The 11,204-nt window shown below is 41.7% G+C and overlaps 1 protein-coding gene across 1 annotated transcript in view; it reads left to right on the top strand.

Moving 5' to 3' along the window:
- The first annotated feature begins 5,568 nt into the window (after nucleotides 1-5,568).
- The window catches only part of ZNF398 (zinc finger protein 398), a 35,486-nt gene continuing 29,850 nt past the window's right edge, over nucleotides 5,569-11,204 (top strand). Inside the window, exon 1 of the mRNA XM_036760224.1 lies at nucleotides 5,569-5,951. Coding sequence (XP_036616119.1) covers nucleotides 5,928-5,951 — 24 coding nt within the window. The 5' untranslated portion in view covers nucleotides 5,569-5,927. The remainder of the gene's footprint in view (nucleotides 5,952-11,204) is intronic.

The raw sequence follows: 11,204 nt of genomic DNA, 5'->3' as shown, positions 1-11,204 counted from the left end.
CTCAACCCTGAATTAGAACTGCAGCTAAACTCTTGCTGAGCAGAGGCAAGTTTTGAAGTCCATAGTAACCATGTTGAAATTCCTGTTCTACTCTACCTCTCAGGGCAGGCTCACACAGAAGTGCTCTGAAGTAGAAAACATCACACAAAATGTAAGGTACTATCCTTATTGGTTGTTTCTTATTTGGGAATTTTTCTTATACCTTTGCACCAAGTGGCACAGTAGATAGAGCCCCAAGCCTGGAGTTAGGAAAACCTGATTTCAATCCAGTCTCAGATCCTTAATAGCTCTGTCACCCTGGGCTAGTCACCTAACCTCTGTTTACCTCAGTTTACTCATCTGTAAAATGAGGATAATGATAGCACCTACCTCCCAGAGTTGTGAGGGTCCAATGCAGTAATATTTGTAAAGTGCTTAGCAAAGAAAGAAGGCACTATATAAATGTTTTTATTATTATGTTTTGAAGCTCTGTATTTGTCATAATGAATATGAAAATCACTTCCAGGAAAGTTTTTTTTGGTTTGACCTCACAGTCCCCTGATCAAGCGAAGCATATTTCTGAGTTTGCTTTTCCTTTTCCTCCTGCCTAGAATTCCTTTGTTGTTCAGTCATTTTCAGTAGTGTCCAACTCTTCATGACCCCATTTGGGGTTTTCTTGGCAAAGATACTGGAGCGGTTTGCCATTTCGATTCCCAGATCATTTTATGGATGAGGAAACTTGGGCAAACAGGGTTAAGTGACTTGCCCAAGGTGACACATCTAGTTAAGTGTTTGAGGCCAGATTTGAATTCCTACTTCCCATTTATCCCAGTGTTATCCTTCCTTCATGCCATAACTCAAGTCTTTCCTCCAGGAAGCTTTCTCTGACTAACCTGACCCATACTGAACTCCTCCACTGTGGATCACTCTTTTGGCACAGAATCACACACTGTCTTCTTGCACTGTCATTTATTTTATGTATGTAGTCATTGCCTTTCCAGGGCAATTAAAAATTCCACCAGGACAGGGACCAGGTCCTATTTGTTTTGTTGTTTTGTTTTAATAATATTTTTCCATCAGTGGAATAGGCTAGGTACACAAGATGCGGTCGTCAATGACTATAGCAAGCTACTCTTTGATAAACCCAAAAAGTCCAGCTTCTGGGTTAAGAATTCACTATTTGACAAAAACTACTGGGAAAACTGGAAAATAGTATGGCAGAAACTGGGCATAGACCAGTATCTTACACCATATACCAAAATGGGTTCACGATTTAGGTATAAAGGCTGATACAATAGGCAATTTGGGAGATCAAGGAATAGCTTACCTGTCAGATTTATGGAGAAAGGAAGAATTTGTGACCAAATGAGATTCAGAGTGTTATGAAATGCAAAATGAATAATTTTAATTATATAAAATTGAAAAGTTTTTGTACAAAGTCGATGCAACTAAGATTAGGAGGGAAGCAGAAAATTGGGAAGGAATTTTTACAACCAGCGTCTCTGATAAAGGCCTCATTCTCTAAAATACCCAGGGAACTGAGTAAAATTTATAGGAATACAAGTCATTCCCCAATTGATAAATGGTCAAAGGATATGAACAGGCAGTTTTTAAGAGGAAGAAATTAAAGATATCTATAGTCATATGAAAAAATGCTTTAAATCACTATTGATAAGAGAAATGCAAATCAAAACGACTCTTAGGTACCACATCTCTCCTGTCAGATTGGCCAACATGACAAAACAGGAAAATCATAAATGCTGGAGAGGATATGGGAAAATTGGAACATTGCTAAATTGTTGGAGTTGTATCCCAAAGAAATCAAAGAAGTGGGAAATGGACCTGTATGTACAAAAATATTTATAGCAGCTCTTTTTGTTGTGGCAAAGGATTGGAAATCAAGGGGATGCCCATCAATTGGGGAATGGCTAAACAAGTTATGGTACATGAATGTAATGGAATACTATTGTACTATAAGAAATGGGGAGCAGACACACTTCATAATAACCTGGAAAGACCTATGTGATCTGATGCTGAGTGAAGGGAGCAGAACCAGGAGAACATTATATGCTATTACAGACACACAGTATCTGTGATAACTAACTTCGATAGATGTGGCTCTTCTCAGCAACACAAGGTTAAAAGACAGCTCCAAAAGACCCATGATGGAAAAAGCTATACATCCAGAGAAAGAATTACAGAGTCTGAATGCAGATTGAGGCAAACTATTTGCTCTCTCTTTTTTTCTTTTTTCTTCTTTGTTGGCTTTGTTTCTTCTTTCTCATGATTCATTCCATTAGTTATAATTCTTCTTTACACTTTGAATATTGTGTAAATAAGTTTAATGTGAAGGCATATCAGATTACATGCTGTCTTGGTCGGGGGGGTGCGGTGAGGAAAGGGAGGGAGAGAAAATTGGGAACTCAAAAACTTGTGGAACTGAGTGTTGTAAACTAAAAATAAATTTAAAAAATATTTTCCTCCAATTTCATGCTAAAACAATTTTTTTAAAGTTTTGAGTTCCAAATTCTATCCCTCTCTCCCTCCCTTCCTCCTCCCTGAGACAGTAAGTAATCCAATATAGGTTATACATGTGCATAAAACATTTCCATATTAGCCATTCTGTGCAAAAAGACTCAAGGAAAGAAAGAGTATACTTCAGTCTGTATTCAGACAGTATCACTTCTTTCTCTAGAGTTGGATAGCATGTTTTATCATGAGTCCCTTGGGATTGTCTTGGATCATTGTATTGCTGAGAATAGCCAAGTCATTCACAGTTCTTCATAGTATAACATTGCTATTACTATGTACAGTATTCTGGTTCTGCTCTCTTCATTTTGCATCACTTCATATGTTTTTCCAAATTTTTCTGAAATCATCTGACTCATCATTTCTTATAGAAAAAATTATATTCCAACACAATCATATACCATACAGTTTGCTCAGCCATTCCCCAACTGGTGGACATCCTCTTGATTCCCAGTTCTTAGCAACCACAAAATGAGCTACTATAAACATTTTTGTACAAACTGGTCCTCTCTTCCCCCTGCCTTTTTTTCCTTAATCTCTGGGATACAGACCTAGAAGTGGTATTGCTGGACCAAAAGTAGGTGGTTTTAGAGCCCTTTATGTATAGTTCCAAATTGGCGCTCCAAATGGCTGGATCAGTTTACAACTCCACCAATGGTACACTAGTGTCACAGTTTTCCCACATCCCCTCCCAACATTTGTCACTTTCTTTTGTTGTCATATTAGCCCATCTGATAAGTGTAAAGTGGTGCCTCAGAGTTGTTTTAATTTGCATTTCTCTAATCACTAGTAATTTAAAACATTTTTCTTATGACTATAAATAGCTTTGATTTCTGTCTGAAAACTGCCTGTTCATATTCTTTCACCATTTATCAATTGGGGATTGACTTATATTCTTATAAATTTGACTCAGTTCTCTATATATTTGAGAAATGAAGCCTTTGTCAGCCAAGTTCTATTTGTTAAAGGAGCATTCAGATTTTAACCAGAGACCTGTCAAAATGTTCCTTATTTCCCCTGCCATCACCCTATTTTGAGCCCTCATTTAATCTCACCCTTGGAATTCTGTAATCACCTAATAACCAGTCCTGTCCACTGTCATCAGACTTAAAATATTGCTTTGATCCCATGAAGGTTCGCTTTCAGTGATTCCCACCGCTTACATGATCAGACCAAACTTCCTACATTCAAGACACTCATTTTCAGCTGCGTTTTCAGTGACTAACCATACAGAAATGGTTCAAACTGAAATATTGTCCCATTCTCTCTAACCCTTGCAAATCTGCCTTCTCTCCTCAATGCTGTTTTGCTCATACTTAGTCCCTAGAATGACCTCCTCCTTCTTTGCTCATTTAAATCCTCACCCCTTCTCCAAGATTTTGTCTGATTCCTTCCCAGACCACCTAGATTTATTCTTGTAATTTCTGTAGCCTTTATACCAGTACCATTCATTTGGCAATTAGGAGTTTTCCTGAGCTGTTGATTAACTTGGGTTGTTATGTTTTATTTCAGCTAGATTGGAAATTCCTTGAGGGGAGGTAGCCTTGTCTTTTACCTCGAATGTATTAGATGCTCAATAAATAACATCCTAAATGATAGATCTACAATCCCTGTTACACAAAAAACACCTTTTGCCCTGACTCCACTACCTTCCCTCGCTAGTTTTTGGGGGTTTTTTTGTCCTCTGGGGTCACCGGCACACTTAGCTCCTTTTGTCCTGCCTCTAAGACCTCAGACATTACATCTTACTCCGTTTCTAGGATTCCTTAGGAATCTGAGCCAGGTCTGTTGGAACTGGAGATTTAAGAAGTAGTGCACTTCAGGGCAGTGACCCTAGTTTACGCAAACATTAAAATAGAGCCTCAGAGGAAAAATAAATAAAAATAAAATATAGCCCAGTCCTCCTTAATTGTGGTGTCTTCCTTCTGCAACTACTCCCAATTCTTGTTTGTACATAATTTTTTGCATGTTGTCTATACCATTAGCCTTTGAGCTCCTTGAGTGCAGAGATTGGTTTTTGTCTTTCTTTGTATGCTGGGATACAATAAATGAATGAATGAATAATAAGCAAACATACACACACACACATGAATATATATACACTAGCATACATTTGTGTATATATGTATACATATATGCATGCTAGCATTTATTGTGTGTATATACATAAATGTATATGTATGCATATATTTTTGTATATGCATGTATTTATGCATGTATATATACACAGGTTTTACTTCATATGTGTATATATACATGCATACACATGAGCATTTATTGTATACACTGTAACATGTACATATATACATACTAGCATTTATTATATGTGCATATACGTGTAAACTTTGTATGAGTATATATCCACATATGTAATGTATATATGTGATGCATAATATATGTGAATTATGTAGGTATAAAATTACGTATGACATACATGTACTGTAAGGCATAATATGTATACACACAATATACATATAATGTGTATATGCAAATATACAATAAAGGTGGTTATGTGCGTGCATGTGTGTATGAATACACATACATATATGTATGTACGCACACTAGCATGTGTGTATTATACACACACTAAATGTTAGTTGACTGACTACCTGACCTGGCTTAGAATCGCAGGTCCGTGGGGGGCGGTCCAACTCCCCGCCCCCTCCTCATTCTCCAGGTCCACTCTTTCCCGATCCCTTTGAATCTCCCGCTGGGAAGATTTCTAGGCCCGTCGGTCCTTTCCTCCGCTGGGCTCCCTGTCTCATTTCTTCCCGGCCCCGCACCCTTCCCTTCTCACTCGGTGGGTCACCCAGGCCCCTTCTTCAGCGGGGGATGGGCGCCCGCTCCCCCGGTGGCTGCCCCGGGCTCCCTCTGGCTGCAGCCCGCGTTTCCGGCTTTTAAACAGGCCTGGGGTAAAGCCTCTCCCGGCTCGCGACCTCGGGCACGCCTTCGCCAGTCGCGGAGGAGGGGCGGTGCGGCTGAGGTTCGCTCTTACCACCGGCAGAGGGCGCTGTGGGGCCGGGCCTGCCCGTTGGCCCGAGGAGTGTCTCGGAAGGAGCCAGTTCCCAGAGTGCACTCGGGGTCCACAAAGCAACAGCTGGGCAGCTGCGGAGGAACCGGGCCCTCGGGAGCCGGAGCTTGGCTAGATTTGGGGCCGGGCCGCAGTGGCTGCGGAGGCGAAGGCAGCGTCGGACCGGCCCTCCGGGGTTCAGAGCGGCCCTCAGGTCCCTGGCCCCGCGCCCTCCCTCGGCCGACTGCCCTAACGCAGGTCCCGGAGCCCGGGCCGAGCCTGCCGCAGGGAGCACCCGCGGGTGCCGGGAGCGGAGCGAGAGGAGGAAGGAGGAGGAGAGGAAGAGCCGGACGCCCCCGAGCCCTCCGCGCCGCAGCCTCCCCGGGGCCTGGGAGCGAGACCGAGGGCCATGGCCGAGGCGGCGCCTGCTCCGGTGAGAGATCCCCCGCGCGGGCCCAGCAGTGGAGCGGGCGGGCGGGCGGCCCCGAGGGGGCAGGCCGGGGCACCTTCCCCCTGGACAAAGTTAGGCCCCAGTTACTGACAGTAGTCCCCCCCCCCCTTCCCGGCGTGCCCTCCCCCGCTTGGCCGAGGGGACCCCTGAGAGCAGAGCAGCCAAATCTCGAGGGTTTTGTCAGCTGTGGGAGAGGGAGGACGCTGGAGAGAAAGCATGCTCCCATGGGCTTCTATGCGCCTCTGCTAGAGGATGTTTCTGTCTGTCTGTCACCTGCCCACAGTCCTTACGGAGCCCCTGGGTGCGACTTGGAAATGTTCATTGTGCAGGGATGTAGAGAGAGTGAAGGAGATAGAAGGATGGATGGAAAGAGAGAGGAGAGAAGGAAAGAGGGTATCTTCATACAACTAGTGACACCAGAACCTACAACCTGCAGGAACGCTGCGAGGGGCTGGTCTCCTTGAACCTTTAGAATCCCTCACATTCTGTGGACCACTTAGACTGTGTGAGCTCCTTGAGAGCAAAGACTGTCTTTTACCTTTTTTTATTTTTGTGTCCCCAGCACACAGCATAACGTCTGGCACCTAGTAGGCACAGTGTTTGTTTATTAAACACTGGTAGGTGGCACAGTGAATAGACCCCACCCCCACCCCCCACCCCACCTGGAATCAGGAAAACCTGAATTCACATTTCGCCCCAGGCACTTCCTATCTTTGTGACCCTGGGCAAGTCACTCAGCTTCCGGCTTCTTCAGTTTTCTCATCCCCAAAATGGGGATAGTAATAGCACCTTTCTCCCAGGATTGTGGTGAGAATCAATTAGATGATATTTGTAAAGCACCTGGCACATGTTAGTTATTATTAACTGATCCCTTTTAAATGCCTAAGAATTTCTTGCTACCACCATAGTACTCAGTTAATATTGTAAAATTCTCTTGTAAAAATTAGGAGATTGAGCAGAAGAGAATCTGTGAGCCTTTCTTTAATTTAATGTACGTGATAGTTTATAACCACAGCTTCTGCTTCTGGAACTAAATACCTTAAGATGAGAGAGAGAAAATAGAGGAATGCTCTATTATAGCAAACAGGATTGTAGTGAGGTTTTGATTGACCTTGAGAGTTCAGTGGTCCAGATGATTATCCCCATTTTACATCTGTGAAAATAGTCTTATTTTAGGTGATTTGCCCATAATCTTAGGATCATAAATTTAGAACTGGAGTCATAGAAGGTCCATAGTCCAACTTCTCCCCTTCCCCATTTTACAGATGGGAAATTGAGTGCCAGAGAGGTTACATGACTCACTAGGGTCACACAGGTGGTGATAAATATGTGTTTTAACTCCTATCTTCTGATGCCAAACCACCATTTTTCCACTTCCATATTGGTGCTCAGTCACACAGTTAACAAGTTTCCAGAGGAGAGGTTCGAGTTCCAGACCTTGTTCTGCTGTACATGCAGCAAGACAAAAATGGGGATAATGGAAATATGTATAAACTATATCAAACTGCTTACCATTTTCAGAAGAGGGGAGGGGAAGGAGGGAGGAAGAAAAATTTGGAACTCAAAATCATGCGAAAATGAATGCTTAAGATTTTCTTGACATGTAGTCATGGGAAAAATAAAATACTATTTAAAGCAAAAAAAAAAAAAAAGAATGGGGATCCATATTCTAGTTTGAGGTTCATCTCTCCACCTCCATGCAACAGAGTAGACAAGTTCCTCAGGTCCATGTCTGGAGTTTGTGTATTACTGTTCTTCCTTGCCCTGGAAAAGTGTGGGTTTGCCACGTGCAGTGGCAATGCCATTGAGCAGATGCCTTCGTTCCTCTCTAGGGGAATTCATTGGTCCTGTGTTTCAGAAGCTATATTGCCAAACAAACATAAGATGGCAAAACATCTGAGTTACTAAATACAATAGAAATGTTATGATCTACTAATGTTTTCAATACCTATTTGAGTTCCACAGTGTAATATTCAAATAGGTCATTGCCCACCAGGAGTTTCTGATTCATTTATTTATAGGATCATAGATTTAGAGCTAGGAGGAATGATGGTTCAGGATTGTTAGGTGTTAGATATACGGAGATAGAAAAACTGACTTCATTCTCTAGGAACTTAGAATGATAAAGAAATGATAATAATAGTAAAGAAATTAAATGACCATGTTTTATTGGGGGGTAGTATTACTACAGCAAAGAGGTCCAAGTAAAGTGCTATGCGAAACTTGAAGAAGAAAAAGTTACTTTTGGCTGAGGATGTCAGAAAAGTTTTCATGAAAGAAGTGACATCTAAGTTGTGCCATGAAGGGGAAGAGAAACATTAACAGATGGAGGTAGGGAAGAAGGAGTCATGGGGGATTAACATAAACAAATGTACAAAGTTGGGTTACAATAAAATGAAAAAGGCATATGGAAAATAGTTTTGGCTGAGAAAGTAAAGTGTACGAAGGGAGAAGTGATATGAGATAAGGCTGGAAAAATGTGTTGGAGCTATATTGTAGAAGGTTTTGATTCCCAGGATCTGGAGTTGGTTTTGCAGGCTGAAGAGCAGTACTGAAGATTTTTGTTTAATGAAATGACTTGATCAAAACAGTGTATTAGATTATGCAGACATTGTTGTGAAAAATGAATTGGAGGAGGGTATAATCTGGAGGCATGGATTTAGGTGGCTGCTATGCTCTACATTAGGGTGTGTACAGCTGAAGTGGACAGAAAGATACTGCCAAGATAGGAGCAATAGGACATGGCATCTGGGGGCAGGGAGTAAAGGAGAGTGAAGGCTCCAAAATGATTCTGAGGTTTCAAGTTTATTGATGAGGACAGTAGTGATGCCTTTAGCAGAAATTAAGGGGAGGGCCAACAGCTTTATATGTGTTGTTTGAAGCACCAATGGGACATGCAGGTATAGACACCGAATCAGTTGGAAATATGGGGCAGGAACTCTTAGGGAGAAGTAGATATGAATTGTCCTCAGAACAACAAATATTTCAACAAATTATTAGATAGAAATATAAAGGCAAAAATGAAATAGTCACTTCCTTCATGGATCTTGCAAGCAAAGGAATAGCCTTTTCATCAGAGTGGTCCACATTTATCGTTTACGTAAATGTGCGGTATTCCACATTCCTTGAAGTCCAGGGATCTTCTAGTCACTGCCTAATAGAGTGCAGGTTAAGAACCTTTGTCCTCTAGGCAACAGGAAGCCCGGGGGTTGGTTGTATAAGGGAGTTGCACAATTAGGTGTTGAAGGAAAATTACTTTAGCAGTAGTATTCATCTAGCCACTGACTGGATACATGGGTGAGGGAGAGACCAGGCAAATGCCTACATTAAGAACCTGAGACAGAAGGATGGTGGTAACGTATATATAAAATTTTTCCAGATAGATATATTGAATGGGAGCCATGAAACACATGAGCCATCCAGGAAAATCCCTAGCTAAGTGTAATAAATTAGTCTATCAAATGGCTTCCATTCACAGATTATAGAATCCTTAATAATAGTACTAAAAATTTAAAGCATAAAATTTCTTCATATACGTGATAATTGAAGACATGGTATCAAGAAAGAGAGTATAAAGGGAGAAGAGAAGAGGGGTAAATACAGAACCTTGAGGGAGAGAAAACCCATATTAAAGGGATAGAAAGAAAATCAGGTAGCCGAGGAGCGTAATAAGGAGTGGTAAAAGAAAAGGAAAAGAATCAGGAACATGTTGTGGAAACCAGGGGAAGAGAGAGTATGATGTGGAAAGTGCTGCTCAGTGGTGTCAAATATTGCAAAAAAGTCAGCAAGAAGAAGAGAAAAAAAGTTCCTTGGATTTAGTGGTACAGAAGTTATTAGTGACCTTAGAAAGAGCACCTTCTGCAGGATAGAGGGGACAGAATTCAAATTGCAAGGAGTAAAGGAGTAAATGCCCAGTAAGGAAGTTGAGACAGACTATGAACTTTTTGCTTTTTTGTGACAGTGAAATTCGGTGGAGAGGGAGTTAGGATGTTATGTTGGGGGTTGGTTGCAGGGTCAGGGTTTTTGTTTTGTTTTTAAGATATGAAAGCTAGGAACTTACTTGTAGGCCAAGGAGAAAGCTTAACAGTGCTTGTGACAAGGAATCACTGATGAAGCAAGATAACAGAGGAAACAGGAGAGAATGGAATCGGGGGTATAGTGGAGGGATTAGCTTTGGAAAGTAGTTACGTCTGTTTTTCCTTTGAGATTGTAGTAAAGAAAAGGAATGGAAGCGGAGGACATTGAGAGCTTTAAAGGAAGACTAGAAGGTAGCTGATAGAAATCATCTGCTAGGTATAGGGAGAGAATGATGTTACAGGCTTAAGGAGAAGAGAAAAGGTTAACAGCTGAATAAAAGGATTGATGCATTGAAGTTACACAGGATAACTTTGTAGAGGGCTCAATCAGCCTGGTTTTGTGATTTTTCTCCTTCATTGTTCAGCTGCTAGGAAGAGAAGGCAAGTAGTTGAATTGGCTAGAATTGATAGAAGATCAAGGGAGCAAGAGATTGAAGGATGGGTAAGAGGACATTATTGAAATGGCTGACCATAGAATCAGTACTAATAGGAAATTACCAGTAATCTCTTAATTGGCAAATCTCATGGTCTTAGCCCTCATCCTCTTCATTCTTTTCAGCCTATCTGTTGCATTTGACATTTAACCACCTCCTTTTTTGTTTCCTAACATTACTCTCTCCTTTTTCTCCTTTTACCTGTCTTTCTGCTGCACAGTCTTCTTTGCTGGTTCATCATCCCTATCACACCCCATAACTATGGGTGTTCCCTAAGATTCTGTCTTAGGCCTTCTGTGCTCTTTGAGCAGCCACATCAGCTTGCATGGATTTAACTGTGCAGATAACTCAAAGATATATGTATCTAACCCTAGTCCCTCCTCTGGGCTGTATCACTGATTGTCTGTTGGACTCTGGATGTCCCAGAGATATCTCAAACTTAACATGTCCAAAATGGTACTCATTATTTTCACCCCTCCCTCTTCAACCTTCCCTCTTTCCAAGCTTTGCCATTCTTGTTGAATGCACCACCATCCTTCTATTGTTTCAGGTTTTTAATGTAGGCATTTTCCTGGTCTCTCCCTCAGCCATGTATCCAGTCAGTGGCTAAATGAATACTACTACTAAAGTAATTTTCCTTCGACACCTAACTAGTCATGCAACTCCGCAATACAGCCAACCTCAGGGCTTCCTGTTGCCTAGAAGACAGAGGTTCTTAACTTTGT

The sequence above is a fragment of the Trichosurus vulpecula genome, chromosome 5, assembly GCF_011100635.1.
Source record: "Trichosurus vulpecula isolate mTriVul1 chromosome 5, mTriVul1.pri, whole genome shotgun sequence".
In the NCBI taxonomy this organism is placed as follows: domain Eukaryota; kingdom Metazoa; phylum Chordata; class Mammalia; order Diprotodontia; family Phalangeridae; genus Trichosurus; species Trichosurus vulpecula.
The sequence above is the reverse complement of the archived record's forward strand: the minus strand, read 5'-3'. Positions and strand labels throughout refer to the sequence as shown.